A 17,609-nucleotide genomic window follows, 5' to 3' on the forward strand; every position below is an offset into this window, starting at 1 on the left:
TGACATCCACAATGCACTGTTTCTTTCTGAACAAATGTTAGGAGAATGCTCATTCTGCTGCTATATATCTGCAAAAAATTACACATGCACACAATACAATGAGGCAATAGTTGCAGATAATATCAAGGTCTAAAATCCCAGATATTTACTAGAATCCTAAAAGTATTCGTTTAGTGGTGGAAAAGCTACTCGTGATACTCATATGAGGCTACTGAAGTACTCATTTCAACCTCTCATTTATGATCCCAAGCATAAATCATTGCTAGCAAGGCCATGCCAAAAGAGTGAAAGTAAATTAAAAGAAAATAATTCAACAATTAGAGATTACAACAAAATCTTTAAAAAAAAACTTGTACTCTCTTTCTCTAATGATCTTCAACAATATTCAGCTGAACAGTAGTGTAACAGATTTTCTTATATAAAATCACTCTATAATATTTTCTTATATCAGATTACAGAGGATTCAAATGTCTTCTACAAGCACAAGCAGTACTTCAATTTATTTCCTCATTCAACAGCATTTATATTCCCAGAACATATGATTCAATCGAGCCTATGCAGCAAATATTCCACTTGAACTTCCTTTGTTAATGGCATGATCCAATTGCCATAGAGTTCGGCGACTAAACTAGGCTTTATTTTATACTCCGGGAGTGCTCCGTTCTTCTCGCCAACTGTAACCTCCTGCCCAAAGATCATTACCTTTGCCTCTACCCTTTGTTTGATTGCAGTTTCCACGGATTCGTATGTTAGAAGATGCATTAACTGATTACTGTCCTGAAAACAAAAAAAAATACAGATCAATAAGCTTAGGGTTATGAAGGCACAGGATAAAGAATCATACTTGTGCCCTTATTGCAGGTTCATAGACATCGGGCGACTCTCGGAATTTTGCCTCAGCTACAAACTTCCCATAATGGATTCGTTTTGAAAGAGCCTGCACAAAACAGTTAACACATGTCAATTGTTGATTAGGAAGGTCCTAGGACAAACATTACAAGTTGCACATATGAAGAACCAATAATGTCCAGATGGTGCTTCAACACAAATCTTTATCTTTGTTGTGAAGAGCAGCATCCATTTGCAAAATTACCAAACAAGTTTTAAAATAAAATTAACATTTATAAAGGGTCTAAGCAGTTGTAGCTACAATAGTTTTAGAGTATCCCAAAACTGCTTCTGAAGTCAATAAATTGATGTTTTACTATGCAGCATATTTAATTTTAACACCCAAAAGGATATTGTAGCAGTCTAAGATAAAGGCCAGCCGAATTCTCCCTTGGAATGAGGCCATAATGTGTTACTAAATGACATGCCACTTCTTGCATTAAGAAAAGGGTAGAAAGCACCCAAGATCAACAGAAATTGGCGGAAGAATGGCCATCACACCAACCTCGAATTTATACAATTTCACACAATGATCTCTCTCTCTCTCTCTCTCTCTCTCTCTCTCTCTCTCTCTCTCTCTCTACATACATATATATACATATGTATATATACATGTGTATATACATATGTATATACACATGTATATATACATATGTATATACATATGTATATATATGTATGTAGAGAGAGAGAGAGATCATCGTGTGAAATTGTATAAATTTGAGGTTGGTGTGATGGCCATTCTCTCTCTCTCTCTCTCTCTCTCTCTCTACATACATATATAGACATATATATACATATGTATATATACATATACACACACAAACATTGCACTGGACAGATAAGCAAAGTAACTTGGCAAACACTCAGAAACACATTGGCATTTATTTTTTAATTGCAATACAGGCATACCTGCAGACAGATTGTATCACAAACAGCACTTGAGCCACAATTGCCATCACTTCCTTCTCTAACCAATCTTGGGAGTAGATTACAAAAGTACATTTCCCATATCTTCTTGTTTATATTGATGGAATCAGCAATGGGGTGTAGAACCTAGATTAATCAAAAAAGAAAATCTGTAACCGTAAGATTATTACCAATATAATAAATTGCATAGCATAAAGTTCATTGCAAACATAATAATTAAATGTCGTTTGACATTAATACTAAATCCATATTTATAGAAGAATAACCAGATTAGTCAACCAACTTTGTGTAAGTTAAACAGAGCAGAGAGATGAATATGGAAGTAAAGCACAACTTTTATGTACCTAATATTAATTTTTTAAGGATTGTTTTCACAAGATCCTTCCATGGATGCAAAAAGATCAAAATCGTATCATGAATCAATGATGTCACAATGCATCCTCTTCACTGGTGATTAATAAAAAATGTACAACATAATAGAGAAGAGCACTAGTGAACCGACCGATAGAGCTAAATAAGAATTCAGCAATCAAGCATTCCATCTCAGTGATTCTTAATATGTATGGTTTCTGATATGCTGATTCGTTCTCGATCTTAGCTAATCCTTTGTTTATGTTAGTCCATTCAAACTGATTCATGAGCATTTAAAAAACCATCGGTTCCCTCATTCCCACAAGAAAAGAGTGACTGCATACATATCTTTTGCCCTTATTTCCAACTATGGTTCTCACCCTACAATGCCAGAACTTTCATCTATATATGATTTCTTTTGTTAGAAAAAAACTGTATGCTCTTCTTTATCATCATTATATGGTCATTCAATGTTAGGCATACATTAGCAAGTACCAGAGCACTGCTAGATATAGTAAATCAGTTTACCCTGCTTATTTCCGAATAAGAATAAGGAAAACCATTAGATACATCTACCTTACTATAGAATAATAATTAATGTAACATATATCTACCTTTGGATATCGCATAGGTGGCAACATGGGCTCAGGCAAACCATCTGGAAAGAAAGGATGCTCATCTGGGCTCTTGTACCTACCAACCTGTATTCAAAAGTGATCAACATGTCAAAAGGAGAATGGTAAAAGAGTTCGACTACTGTTAACTTTCTTTTCAAGGTATGGCTTACCTGCGCATGCAGTTTTTCGGTTTCTCTAACCATGAATTCGACCAATGAGTCATGGGAGCCATCCATGAATGAAGCATTTTGATCATATGTATCAGCATTGTAACAGTACAGTGCCCTCTCTAATAAATTAAATATAATTGTGTCCTCCTGCCTGATTAGAGAGTGTCGTATGCTCTCTAAGGTTAAGATTGCGCTTTGGTCTACCCTTTCTTTATCGACACTAAATAAAAGCGAGATCATCAAAGTAAGTCAGATGCTGGTATGTCGTGATGTCATCATAAATCTTAATAAGAGGCAAAGACAACTTGATACACATGAAATTGTACAAGCATACAAATCATTGACATCTTCAATGCACTCCTTATGACAAGAAGAAAAATCAGGTCCCTGCACATTATTTCTGAGTACCATAGGTAAACAACTCAGGTTTGCTTTATGTCTACTTTTTTTATATTAAGGTAGACTTACTGTGTAAATGAGGAATACTGCTTTTGGTTCTACTTTTGTTGGTTATCCAAAAACCCAGAAAAATCAACAGCAATCTTTTTGAGTTGCTCATAACCAACAGAGCACAGGATCATCATAGTTCCTTAGCGTTCCATGACCATATATTTCGCGAGTAGATATAACTCTAATCCCCAATAACAGAAATCAAGAGGAAGAAGCATAGACGTTGCCGATGCTTGATCAACAGAGAAGAAATATACGTAAGAAACAAGAATGTACCAACGGGTATGATTTCGAGGTTGCTTTCCCAACCAATCAATAATCCTTGAACAAAAACGCTTTACTATGAATTCTATTATGTGCGCGTGGTAGACGGAGATACGAATAAAGAATCAGCGGCATCACAAAACCTAAACCTGAAGAACGGAGCGAAAGGAGGCAATTTTAAGCTTCCTAATGCAGCTAGCAGAACCAGAGGAACAGAACGCGAAGATCCAAGTGACCGTAGATCCACATGTGAACATACTTTGCCCTAAAAAGACACCAACTTTGACCTAACACACGGGTAAAAACGGCGAAACCGGATCAAAGGTGGCAACTTTCTTATACCTGGAAGGAGAAATGGAGCTTTGGATCGAATGGAGCTTTGTCCCCGATCTAATCGATACCGAGAGAGGAGACCCCCCAAGGCGGAGCCTTTGCGCGGTCCCATTGCAGAACAAGAGGCTGGGTCTGGGCGATTTCAAGACCCGATGGGCGTTCAGAGAGGAAGGAGAGAGCTGGGAGAGCTTGAGCTCCATCGGGTAGAGGGGCAGACGAGCCTTCGAGGCGAAGGAAGAGGAAAGGAGGCGGAGGAGAAGAAGGGGACGCACAAGGGAACGAGCGAAGGCCAGGGGAGGCCTTAAAACGAGGTCACACCGACGGTGGGGGCCATGGTACATCGAAGAGTAGGTGCGGTAAGCGACGAGAGAACGGTAGGTGAGCAGGACTCGACTCCGTCGGCGCCGTCGTCACCTCGCAGCGCGTGTGACAGACAATATTTGGGGGACAAAAAGGAAGGGAAAATTGGTTTTCTCCAAATAATAAGCATTAAAAATATAAATATTTTTTATCTCGAGAATTCGTGAGCATTGCAGTTGGAATATAGGATTCTATCGCACATCAACAGTTCTAAATTAGCAAGGGATAAAGAATTTGAGAGCTATTAAGATGATTAAAGAAGATTTGTGCATATTGAGACGGGGTGAAAAAGATTGTAAGCTCCTGAGATGGTTAATAGTGTTTTGAGTCGAGAATTCTATTGCAGATTGGCAGTGAGATAATGGCATGGGATGAAAAGCTTGTGAGATTGCTGAAGGGAGTTCAGACTTCAGTTACAGATTGAGAGTAGTAATGCACTGACACCATCCGGAAGAGTTTTGTAAGCTACTGAGGAGGCTCAGAAGAACTGTAGTTCTGAAATCAGAGTTTTTCTGACAGATTCGCAATGATATACTGACTTGAGATAAAGATTAAAAAAAAGAGTCTTTAATCTACTGACATAGCTAAAAAGGATTACAGTTTTGTGTTCAGATTGACAGTGTTTATTTTGGCATAGGTTCAGAATTCTATCATAATAAATGTTCATGTCAGGATTCCTCCAGATGTTGGAAAAGGATCGGTTGCAGTCCAATTCTGGTTGCCTCCATCTTCAGGCGCTGTTTCTGGGAAACAGCTGAATACTATTGAGCATGAGATGTTGATCTCCAGATGTGGCAGGCAGTCCTGTCAGTAGCCAACCACCCATTGCTGCTGACTCACAGAAGCTTGAAGGGTTCCCCGAGAACAGAAGAGGCCAATGTGAGCTTTCTCATGGACATGCTTTCCGGAGCAAGAAGAGGTTTCCTTCAACATGCTTAGTGGGAAACCTCATTTCAGACGATAAGCTTTTGCGTCAAGGAAGAGGATTCATATGACATTAACTAAGCAGCTTCAGGAACAGTGTTTCTCGATAAGAACTCCACCACCAATCCCTTTCAAAAACTGTGCAAGACAGGTTTATACTTTCTCAGCTTTGGATATTGATAAGTCAATAGGTGCAAGCACGAGATCTCATCTATTGTCTTCTTGCAAAGAGATAAGTGATAAATTATTAATTTTTCTTATAATTTTGATTTTATATCCGAGGGATAAGAATGAATGCATGTATCTCTTTAAAGTATATTGGATACATATTTTTCTATTTCGAATGAATGTATATATCTCTTATGTCATAGGATGACTTCTCTTTTAGGTGGATGCATCGGAAGCCTTAAATACTTGTTTATCCTTGGAAGACACGTCATGGGGGATGTCTTGGATTGCATTGGACATTTTTAAAATTTTTTGATCCTAAAAAGATATATTGTGTGCAAATTAAACTTTTTGAGGTATAGTTGTGCCATAACCATGACAACTTTTAAAAGAGAAAATACGTCGGTTAACGACGTCCCTTATTTCACTTTAGTTTAGGGATAAACGATATCTATATCCACTTCCTTCAAAAGACTATATTGACTTTTTTACGACGAAACCATTTTAAATGTCAAATTAGTATGTATCCACAAATGACTAAAGCTCGTATATCTTGATTTAGTTTATTTATAATTATCGTATATTATTTTAGAGATTATTGATGTGAGATGTCGAGTGAATTCTGGGACTAAATTTGCTATATTGAATCCCAGGTTAATATCAAATACATGAGTAATGAGAAGAATCGAAGATATTGCAAAGATCCCAAACAAAAGCTGAATGCACATTACGAACAAAGGTCCCAAGTTGAGATGTAAGAGCAAAGGAACTAATGTTGCACATTTTTAATGAAGGAATGAATATGTTCATGCCTCCATCCAAATAGAGCTCTAAGATGCTGCTGTGTGTATGTTCTTCCATGTTTTGTGTGTCCCTCTGGAACCATTTCAGCATTGATACCTCATAGAAAAGCTATATAAGATGGCTAATCCACATAGAAAAGCTAATCTTGGCATTAAGACTTGTATTTATAGAAGGAGATGCTCATCCTTGCCTTTGGTGTAAGTGTTGCTTGTGGCTCTCAAATACAATAAAAGAAGAGTTATAATAGAAACAAATGAATGGAAGAAAATGTAAGTAAAGAAAGGGAAAGAAGTAATAGAAAGATCATTTTGAGTTTTCCTCAAAATCTAACAAGGAAAGAAAAAAAAGAAAGAGTGATATATATATAGATTTTTCTTGTGCTTGCAAACTACACACGTCGCACTATAGCCAAATCAACAAGGAGAGCACCCTCACACGCCAAGTCAGATTCCATATCGAGACATTGTTTTGTACGTCCCATCCCAAAGCTCGGGACGACGACGACATGAAGGTATCGTGTCAACCCTCGAGGATCAACCACCATGTCAACCCGCGTATGACTAACCCTCGTATAGTAGTATAAAAGTCCATGGCCGACATTCGATCGGAGAGGTAGAAAAAAAGAAAAAGAGAGGAACCAACTAACTTGCTCGTTAGAGGAGCCAAAGTCGGGAATCACCTGACGAAGGTCATTTTTATAGGAAAGCAGCCACCCTCGAGCTGCGAGCATCTTAACCTGGGAATCGCCATCTAGTATACAAAATCAAGTTGTCAATCACTCTAGAGACAGAGAGACACAGCTCAGCATAAACGGTGCCCGGATCGGCACATCGAGAAACACTGATCAACCCCCCATCGCAAGGGCCTGGCCGATCTCGGCATCCAACTTAGCCGATCAAAGACTCCCGACATCGACCCGTGGATCAGGCCATGCTGACTCATCAGTCACGACACATCTGTTCACCAACAGGTGTTGGTTGCACTCAGACTCAGCCAATGTATTTAGAGAGGCTGAAAATATTTCAGGTAGTCATAGAGGATTTAGTTGCTGTAAGAAGTAACCCTGTCAGTGTTTGCCTCCACAGTTCATGATAGAACACCAGTTCAACAGCACTGCAAAGACCATAAATGAATTGCTCATGCTGTTCTTGCCTTTTTCTTTCGTTTATGATAAGTTTTGGATTTGACTTGATCTTATGTTGGTTTCCCAGCAAGTTCAGTAAAAGAGTGCGTCATTCTTGGTGAGTGTATGTTGCAAGTCTGCTGCAGGTTCAGAGAAGTGTTAGCTGGATGTTGTGGGTGTGTTCTGTTTAGGTGTGTCTCCGAGACCACTCTCGAGTTCTCCAGATGTGAGTCGATGGATGGTTCATGCTCGGACTGCTGCAGATATGTGGAGGAGAATGCTTCAAGGTTCTGCAAGCAAGCTAGATGGAACACACGAAAAGGTAAAACATATTATCAGCAGGTACACAACACATGAAGCACACAAAGATGTTTTCATCTTGTGCATTGCCTGTTCTTGCACTTTTCTTTCTCCAATGGACATCTTGACTTTATGTCACTTTTCAGATCTACTTTAAAGAAGACTGAAGTCAGTAAAGAATGGTTGGAGATGCTTAAGTTCTGTCTTCTATCAGTTGGTGGGGATCATTGGAGGAGGAGTCTATGGACCTCTTTTCAGGAAAATTATACCAATGCTGACAGCATCATGCACTATGGAAAAGATGATTTTGTTTGACCCAATGAGTGGATTGTACTGCAAGCATTTTTGATTGAGCTTTGGATCTCCTTTCTCTGGTCACTGGAGTTTGGAAGGGGAAACAGGTCATTCCCACGATTACTCTGGCCAAACAGGGGAAACAGGTCACTGGATGTCCGTTCGTCTGTAGTTAGCTAGCTCTTGACAGGAAGAGGAAGAAGACTCATGAACCATCACCTCGTCAGTGTTCTTGCTGCAACTCTCGGCACATCATCCCTTAGTGCTACCGTTCATGCGTCTTATGCCCGGTTGTAGATCTTGGATTAAGGAACCATTCAAAGTTTTGTCAGAAAGGTACACGCCCATGATCTAAAAGAGACTGTGGAGCTCAAGATCATAAAGAGCTCTTACTTATGATGGTCTACGCCACCAATGCCCGGTGACTCCTTTTACTGTGTGTCATGTTCACCACATTCGACATCTCCTCCTGCAGAATCTGAGCAGTAGCTCAAGAGTTCACGGCGAAGATTGCCATCGAAGCATGATGACATTATCTACCCACCCTCCCCGAGTCTCAATCATATGTCCCAGAAACCACACAGCTGGCCGTTGCCTTCACGCCTTGTCTATGACTAAGCTGTAGCAGGTCATCATCTTAAACAGACACAGGACACGCAGCTGGATGAGGCTCGATGAGGATGTTGGATGTCCTAAGAGCCTTTTTTTGATCTACTGCGGTGATACGAAGCAGAGATGTTCATCATCCGAAGCAGTCCTTTTTCAGATGGCAACCCACACATGCATCCGAGGCCCTGTCGATCACCACCGAAGGACAATTAATTCCAGACCTAACGACGGGACTAAACAAGCGTTGCATCACAGCCACAGGAGTCTTCCATAAATACTAGTAAAAAGGCTTTCCCATTACCAGCTCCCCCTGTAACATCATCTAACAGGGGAGGATGGTAGAGGGAGAGGGAGACAGGCCTTGCAATGGTCTGATGTGGTAATTACATGCCATACAAGATGGCATTCCCACTTCCACCCAAAATGTGTTTGGCCTCTTTTGGGATGCCTTCCGTCTCAGTGGGCCCCACATCATCAGGCCACCATTTGGCAGCAGCAGCAGCATCAGCAACAGAACATAGGATCCGACGAAGACAAGAGAGAACCCATCACAAAATCTTGTCATAAATCGAGTGCTAAATCACCTTCTGTACCATAATCCAAGTGGTTAGCGATTAGAGGAAAGGTAAAAAAGACTGGGATGTTTCCTTGAAACTGCAGACGTCAGGTGGAAGGCAGTGGCGCTGTGTTGTTCTGCTTTTGTGTTGGGACGGAGGGAGGGAGGAGGAGAGAATCTCTGAGCCTGCAATGAAAATAAAATAAAAAATCCTATTTTGATCGCTTCTCCCGGAACCCGATAAAGGATACTCACTGGAAAGGAGGAGAAGGCAATCAACGGAGACACAGGGAGGTGGAAAAGGCAGAGAATCAAAAGACCAGATGCGGACAAATTTCCTGTCACTGTTGTTCTTAGAAGGTCGTTCGTTCTTGTGAGAGATTTTTCCTCTATCTCGGATCTCTCTCTCTCTCTCTCTCTCTCTCTCTCTCTCTCGTCTACCTTTCCTTGTGGCCCAGGGACTCGAAATCACTCGATCCGCGGCTGCGCCCGGTGCCTATGGCCAATTCCAGGTGCCCATTTCTTCTTCTTTAGCGCATTTCGATCCCAAAAATTCGATCTTTTTGGCGGAGCCTTTGCTGTTCTTGGTGGCGCTACTGTCCTTTGGCGTTGCTTGTCGTCTCCTGGATTGCTGCAGCCGCGGCCGGCGCTCGAACGGGCGGGGCACTTAGAGATTTGGCGTTTTCCATGGCGGAAGGCCTGCGGCCGCTTGAATTCTCGGTGTTCCGCGTCCTGATGCTGAATCCGCTTCAGCAATGTTCGCAAGCTGGATGGGGAGGACAAGTGATGTGGGCTGAGGTAATTTATTTCTGGTTCATCTGTGTGTATTATATTTTCTTGATTTGGTGGTTTCTTGACTTGGATTATGATAGATTCTTTGATATCTGTACTTTTGGCTTGAGGTCGTTGGACTTTTGCTATGTTCCTCCTTCTTGTTTGTGTGGATTTCCTTATGATGTAGGATTTTGAGAGCATGTTTTAACTTAATTCTTGTTTGGTTAGAGTGGAAGACATGTTTTGTCAGATTGTTAGATTATCTCAATTCATGATGTGTTTGGTTTAAGCCTCTTTCCTCTATGCCAATTTGCCTTTTTTTTTTTTTTTTTCTCTTTTTGTTGAGACGATGGATTTTCTTTGTGATGGTCTGCGGCGTGAGGATTGGGTTCAAAATAAACGGATTTGCTCATCTTAAGTTGCTGACCTCGAGATTAAATATCTCATGTACCTTCTCTGTGATTTTACAAGAATCTTCTTTGTTGTTACACTTTACTAATTGAAGTATCTCTTAATTCGGATTCGGATAATGATGCATGCGAGGATTTTGTATACTTCCTTAGGGTGCCGAAGCCTGAAGTTCAATTAAATTTGGAAAGTATACTTCCTTCTGCACTGCCTGCTACAAAATCTTCAGTTAATTGCTGCAGCGATGTCGAACAATTCTGCAATCAGCATTTGATGGGATTCACATCAATGTGGCTACAGTCTGTTGCTAATACGATTGGTAATTCCCAATGTCCCATTCTTTTGAGCTAGATTCTAGTTTCTATAAGCTTGTAGAGTGTTACTTCATGTAGGCAGTTGTTAGCATAAGGCTTTCTATCTCAACATTCTTTTATATAAATTCCTATGTATCATCTGTAGTGACAACTATGCTGTCTTTGCATGCTTTTCTTGTACCATAACCTTTTTAGTGATCTTCTATGACGGTGTCATTATGGGCTTGGGAATCATTTGCAAGTGTTGCAGTTGAACATTGTTGCTCCAGGCATATCTTATCTTTTCCTGGATTCACATATTCATATGTTTAGCTGCTAGATCTGCGACATATATTTGGGGCATAATGTTGTCTGATAATGTGGATGTATTTATTTTTTCATCATTAACAACTATTATTTTCTTTGATAATGTGGAGAAGGTGGTGGTTCATTTTATCCCTTTTCTCCATTGCAAAATTTCCATCTTGTTAACGGCCAGATGAATCTCCTAAGGGCGAAGGGATAACTTATGCCTTTATGTTGAACATGAAATGTACGTAAAATTTGCAAAACTGACATTATTGTACTAATTTATTTATGCCGAATGAAAGAACTTTTGACATTCCAGTGTTCGTCATTCTCTACTGTCCACTTTTTTCTTTTTTCTAGACAAGGAATTCTATCATGAATCTTTTTGATTCCATATTCTTGCTATGCTGACTGGTTTTACAACTTGCAGAAATGGCGACAAAAGTGCAGAGTAAAAATTACCTTCCAGGGTATCATTCCATGCAGGATATTAAGGAGGATGCACCAAGTAGTTGGTCTAGTTATTATAAGGACAAAAAGTTTAGCGATCATCTCTACAACACTTACGTGTCAAGGTTGACAAATGGACACTTAGAAGATGATAAAGAAATGATAAAGCGGATGATGCTTGAACATGAAGCTATATTTAGGAAGCAGGTAAAGATATTAATGTTCTTCAGATTTGTTTGAGAAAGAAATGATCTCAGGTTGAGTCAAAAATTCCATCTCAACCTGTACTATTCTTGGGTTGCACCTTATCTCTGTTTTTTGGGTGAAATGACTTGATTGTTATATCTCATCTCTGCTTGATGGTTTGGAAATAATAGTCTCAAAAATATAGTTTTGTTTACATCAAATTTGTGTTGAAGTGTTCTAGTCAACTGTCCTGGTCGATTTGGGTACATTAAGCTCTAGAATATGACCACATAGTTATCATTATTAGCTGAAATGAGTTGCCATTATGTCACAGATGGGATTTCATCATATATTCTGGGAGAAAACTTTTGAAGTCCGCTAAATTACAAGTTTCAACTTGAGACATTTCTTATCATATTTGTCGGTCAGGTTGAAGGAATCGATTTTAGCTGCAGATGGATTCAAAAAAAGAAAAAATGAAAATCCTCCTCGATGTATTCTTAATTAGCTTTTAACTGGAAGCTTTTCTTGTTCCAAACAGATATTGAAATGCATGTTGTATCTTTAAAATTCTCACCTGATTACTTATTTAGCATGAGGATAGGAGCAGTTAAAGCTTATTTTGCCTAAGAGACTCATTGATATGTTTATATGTTGATAAAATAATTAATATATGATAAATATCACTTATATGATTCAATCAAGGATAATACAGATTGTTTACCTAGTACATTAAAAATTAACATACTCTATTTTGACTTTTGTCTTGCTTTTGCAGATTGCCTCAACTCTTGAATAGTTTTGATTAAATGATTTCTTTTACGAATGTATCCCTTTCTGAAGATTTGTACAAATACCTAAATTATTTTGTCTGGTACTCTCTTATTTGGATAGTTCGTTTGCAAACTCTAAAAGGCAGAAAGTGCCCGCTGCTCCTGTTTTTTACAACTAGAGCATTTTAATATATAGATCAAGGTCCAGAACCTGATGTAGTTCAATCTTGAGATACTACAATGTAATCCATCTACATTTTCATCCTAAAATATAGATTCCTGAAAATTCTTCTTTTTGATTCTGGAATAGGATAGCCTTTGGTAGCTATTTTTATCCCACCAAAGTTCCAACTTCCATGTTATTATTCACTTCCGTTTGTTTGAAAAATCCACTATTTTCTGTAGCAATTGTACTTACAAGTTAAAGAGGAATGCTTATTTGGAGGAGACTTTCTGTTCTGTTTTTTGGTTAAATATTGGTCTTAAGTTGTATAGGGTTAAGGAAGTCGAAACCAAAATAGTATAGCATAAAGGAACCTGGAAAACAAGATTGTTATCGGGAAGAAGCAGGCCCTCTTCCTTTTTCATCTGATATTATTCCAGAATTAAGCTTAGCCTAACGCTGCAGACTGAATTACCTATAAGTTTGATTGCTGTGCAAGCACATGCACATGCAGACTGTCCAAAACAAGAAAACAAAGGAATGCCATGCATATGTCACCACCCAATATTCAACTGTACACTTTATGTAGATAGGCTGCACTTGGAGAGGAAAGCAAATAAACATATTTTGCCTCTCTTATTACTTTCAAGCTTTTGATGTGTTCTTCTGTAATAATTGTTGTTTCACTTGCCATTCAGGTCTACGAGCTCCATCGTCTTTATAGAATACAGAAAGACCTGATGACTGAGATTCAAACTAGAGGGTTTTATGGATCATCCATACCGGCAGAAGCCTCACTATCAAGTTCTCTTTCATCTCAAATGTGTTCTGAGTGTAGCCAAAAGATACCACAGATGTCTCACCTTACTGTAGGAAACACCAGTCATGGAAAGACACATTTTTCAGGCAATGGGAGGTCCCACTTTAGTGTCACAAGGGAAGGCAGCACTCAATCTGATCAGATCCCATTAGACAATGGAGTTTTACTAAAGGACAGCAAGGCACCTGACCACAAACCTCAAAAGAAAAGAACGTTTGACCTTCAACTTCCAGCTGATGTATATATAGACGTTGAAGATACTGATGGAGCCGGGCAGATGAGTACTGTTGAGTCATCACATAGTGCTAGTATTTTCAAGAACAGGAATTGCTCTCTCTATGAGAATGATGTGAAGCTCACTCTAGGGAATGCTCGCACAGAAGAACATCAGATCCCAAATTCACCGACACAAGTTGGTATATCAGCCTGCAGCACAGTTGATCTAAATAAACCTACAACAGAAATATGTTGTGAAAGTCCAGAAAATTCGGCTTCTGTTCAATTATTTGGCTTGAAGTCTCGCAGCGAACGGAATCAAGGGAACCATTCATCTACAAAATCGAAGACTAGTTTTGTTGAGAGGCATGGCAAACAACAGACTACTTCTGACCTCTTGTATACGGATGGACATACAAAAAGAGAATGGCCAGTTTTCAATCATGAACCTGGTAATGTTTTGATCTCCTAAACTTGTTTACTTAGTCCTAATTTTTTACTTGGCCTAAACCATCATATTGATCAGATATCTTGTTTGAGTAGGCATCATCTCCAACATTTGTCAAAAAAAAGAAAAACAGACAACCTTGCATATTTAACTGTCTGCATTGGAGGCTTGTCTTCATGAATTTGATTGCATGGTTACTATAGACCATCTGTATGCAAAGATGTCATGTCTTCTCCAACCAATCACGAGCCTGATAGGTTGCATTAGTAGCTGATAACCAGCACTATCCTTGCTAGCACATTTATAAACATGTACATATGATGGACATACACTTCATGCGACCGGCATATACGGTGTGTGTCTATTGGTGGATTGAACTCATGGGACTGACTATGAAGAAAGTTGAAAGTAAATGAGACAAACATGTTTCTTGTGATCCAATTGTTTTTTTAGAATATCACTGCAGTATGTTAAGTAATTATAATATGATAAGCACAGAATATTCAGCCAAATTGTACAATTTTTTAACTGCATAATATTTGTTTATTGATCCCCCCAAACCCAAATTGCTGGCAGCGTCGTGCATTGATCGACCTTTTTTAACCAATTGTACAGTCCTTTCATGTGCAACCAAATGCTAGTCTGCCTATCCTTTTGTTTTTTATTCTGTTTTCACTGTTATCTTTTTTATTGTGTTAAAGCATAATTTAGATCCTGCTTTAATATTTAGCTAGTTATGCTTTCTTAATTGCTGGAGACTTTTTTTTTTTCTCATACTCAATATTTTGGTAATTTGTATACAGAAAAAAATAGGAGCACTCTGGATTATTTTGCTCAGGTTCCAACATTACAAGTGAACACTAAGAAACGTCACAATTTCTTTACATTTGACCATAATAATCCAGAAACACAGTCTAGAGAAGAGCCAACTCACAATATCCATACATGTCCGAGAGTGCCTCATTTTGCCTGCTCAAATCCATCTCTGATGTCTCCCTCGATGCCTTCTACAATCACAACTCCCCAGGCCGATTTAATCAGTTGTGCATCTTCATTTGTTTCATCTTGGAGAAAACCTGTTACCAGCATAAACAACACCCCGGTTGCGGTTCGAGCTCTTCCATGCTTCAGTGGGTCATCAAACTTCAGTAATGAGAGCTTGAGTTCCAAGATAGATGTCACTAGTCAAAAGCGGCCAAGTAGTAGGAACCTGGCCACAAGCCTAGGTTCTGGTGTTAGGGTGCCTCACAAAAATGGATTTCACCATGGTCTTCACCTGGATTGTAATTCTGCACAACATACAGAAGTTGCATTTTGTAAGCCATATCAGATTGATGACAGTAACAGAGATCTTCATGATCATTTACCTAGAGACTACGTAAAGTATTACCAAAGCAGGGATTTGAAAGTCCCAATAAACCTGAACCTGAATCAAGCGTTTCCAAGTGGTACTGAAGATAGGCTTACTCTCAGACAAGAAACAGTTATTTATGTTGATGATAAAATGCCAGGGGATCCATCATGTCTCAGAAACAAAGCATCTTCCAATGAGTCTGTTAACTTGAAGAAACATGACTACAGAGAAGATTGTCAGCTCACTTCCAGCTCCAATGTTGCTTCTGAAATCCAGAAGAAAGAGGAGTTAGAATTTTCTGTATGTAACCTACAGGAAGTCGCATCAACTTCACAGTTTCAGTATCACGGAATGCAGGGAAACTTCGTTTCTGGTAACAATGGGAAAAGACTTCTTGGTTTTCCTATTCATGATACAATTCAGCAAAGCGGCATATCTGTTTCTATCCAACAAATGGAAAAACATTTTACTGACAATACTAAGATTCTGAAGAATGATATCATTGACTTGACTTGTGATGCAAAAGCAGTGAATTCACAGGAAAAATTCCACAATAGTGATTCGGTCACCGAAATGTGTGGCAGAAACAGAGGTGCAAACTTAAGGAAACACATTAATCTTAATGCTGAATTTTCATGTACAGATGATCCTATATTTCTGGAGGTATCACCTCAAGATGAACTAGAGGTTCAGTCATCAAACTCTATTCCAACTTTAGCTGCTAAAATTGACATTGATTTTGAAGCACCCATTTCCCAGGTTGAAATGGCTACCGTAAGTCCGCATAAATACATTCCGTCAAGCAAGAAAGGTGTCTTAAAGGAAAAGGTCTCTTCCAGTGGTACACTTGATAGACTGGCTGCAGAGAATTTAGTTGCCATGTCACTTGAATGGAATGGCCACCCAGATGAAATCAATTCTCACCTGCCATCTCTGCCTCGATTTGACACCTTGTGTTGGTTTGCTGACGTATCCTGCAACGCAGAAAAGCGAGAGCATTTGGGTGATGAGGGAGATGATGGTACTCAATTTTTTGATGATGATGGTCTGGATCTCTTTGAGGCCATGACACTGAAGCTCCAGGAAACTAAGATGGATCAGTATTGGTATAGATCAGAGGATCTCGAGAGCAAAGATGGAAAGGAAGACAAAAAAGATACAGGTGCAGCTTCACTGCTTTTCACAAGGGCTCGGCGTGGCCAGGCAAGAAAGAGGAGGCAGCGGCGGGACTTCCAGAAAGATATCCTGCCGGGTCTTGCATCACTGTCAAGACACGAAATAACAGAGGATCTTCAAACTATTGGAGGGATGATGAAATTATCAGGTATGCATTGGCAGACAGGTACAGGTTTAACCAGACGAAACATGGGTCGAAATGGAGCAAACTCCCAAACGAAGGGAAGGAGGCAGCTCGAAAGCCCAGCCACCGCCACCGCCACCGCCACCGAGGAGGTTCGAATCAGCCTCCATCCACCATCACAACCCAGCAACTCTGAGATAGGAGTGGATGGAAGAAGCATGATTGGATGGGGAAGGACGACAAGGCGATGCCGTAGGCAGAGATGCCTTCCTGGTGATCTTTCTGCTCCTTTGACATAGGAAGGAGCATCATATTTGCTGTGCTTGTTTTATAGAGGAATTCAGACTAGTTTCTTTATGGCACAGATGGAAGATGCTTGTTCATGAAATGTGGTTTCATATATGTCTATTGATTCTGATTTGCTCTTGGTCCTACTTATAACAGCTTGTACATTCCATAATAAATGCTGCATCATACCACATGAAACAGCCAAGAACATGCAACTGAGGGACTAGATTTGTTAGGAAGATCCCATGAAGCCTATGCTTCTTTATAGTAGGGAACACTTGAGATGAAGTAATGTTCTACCTCCCTCTTCTTTTATTTGTTGCTGTTGCTATGGTATGTGTTCTATGAACTTTGTGCTAAAAGAAATGCTTTATGATTCCCATTTTTTATGACACTTTTTCTCATCAAGTATAGATTCATGGATGTTTAATTGGCTAAAAATCATGTCTTTTCATTACTTATGGAGAGAATGAGTACATGAATATATTTTTTACGAAATAGATTATTTTCAAATTGCTTGTTATAATGGTTCTAGACTTGCATTGATGTAGCTTAATCAATCTCAAATATCCTTTAATATCTTAAGGTTCCTACATTTATTATTATTTTTTTTTTAAAAGAAAATTTTCTAATATCGATCCAAGCATCTCTTAACAATTAATTAGAGAAATTTATAACTTCAAAAT

General features: G+C 39.2%; 2 protein-coding genes across 3 annotated transcripts; one reads left to right on the forward strand and one right to left on the reverse strand.

Annotated features, from left to right (window-relative positions):
- Positions 1-384: 384 nt before the first annotated feature.
- LOC135671921 (chorismate mutase 1, chloroplastic-like) lies at positions 385-4,402 on the reverse strand. Its single transcript, XM_065180310.1, has 6 exons — positions 4,013-4,402; positions 2,957-3,176; positions 2,784-2,870; positions 1,801-1,944; positions 845-937; positions 385-777 (listed from the first exon to the last, which is right to left on the reverse strand). Exons 1-6 carry the CDS (start codon positions 4,342-4,344, stop codon positions 544-546), a joined length of 1,110 nt encoding a protein of 369 aa, XP_065036382.1. The 5' UTR covers positions 4,345-4,402; the 3' UTR covers positions 385-543.
- Positions 4,403-9,215: 4,813 nt separating this feature from the next.
- On the forward strand, positions 9,216-17,238 carry LOC103982163 (uncharacterized). Of its 2 annotated transcripts, XM_009398996.3 has the most exons (6): positions 9,217-9,653; positions 9,779-9,939; positions 10,479-10,642; positions 11,356-11,582; positions 13,196-13,985; positions 14,785-17,238. In XM_009398996.3, the coding sequence occupies exons 3-6, from the start codon at positions 10,597-10,599 to the stop codon at positions 16,932-16,934; spliced, it is 3,213 nt and encodes a 1,070-aa protein (XP_009397271.2). In that variant the 5' UTR covers positions 9,217-9,653; positions 9,779-9,939; positions 10,479-10,596; the 3' UTR covers positions 16,935-17,238. The 2 variants fall into 2 exon arrangements, with proteins under 2 accessions (XP_065036381.1, XP_009397271.2); XM_065180309.1 differs by having other exon boundaries at positions 9,216-9,939; positions 10,566-10,642.
- Positions 17,239-17,609: the final 371 nt, after the last annotated feature.

The sequence above is a fragment of the Musa acuminata genome, chromosome BXJ1-4 (assembly GCF_036884655.1).
Source record: "Musa acuminata AAA Group cultivar baxijiao chromosome BXJ1-4, Cavendish_Baxijiao_AAA, whole genome shotgun sequence".
In the NCBI taxonomy this organism is placed as follows: Eukaryota; Viridiplantae; Streptophyta; class Magnoliopsida; order Zingiberales; family Musaceae; genus Musa; species Musa acuminata.

Coding starts and splice junctions, on each gene's coding strand:
- LOC103982163 (XM_065180309.1), top strand. CDS start 10,597: ATGGGATTCACATCAATGTGGCTACAGTCTGTTGCTAATACGATTG. Junction 10,643..11,355: donor GTCTGTTGCTAATACGATTG/GTAATTCCCAAT, acceptor TACAACTTGCAG/AAATGGCGACAAAAGTGCAG. Junction 11,583..13,195: donor AAGCTATATTTAGGAAGCAG/GTAAAGATATTA, acceptor CTTGCCATTCAG/GTCTACGAGCTCCATCGTCT.
- LOC135671921 (XM_065180310.1), bottom strand. CDS start 4,344: ATGTACCATGGCCCCCACCGTCGGTGTGACCTCGTTTTAAGGCCTCCC. Junction 3,177..4,012: donor AGCTCCATTTCTCCTTCCAG/GTATAAGAAAGT, acceptor GCTTTTATTTAG/TGTCGATAAAGAAAGGGTAG. Junction 938..1,800: donor GTGATACAATCTGTCTGCAG/GTATGCCTGTAT, acceptor TGTTTTGTGCAG/GCTCTTTCAAAACGAATCCA.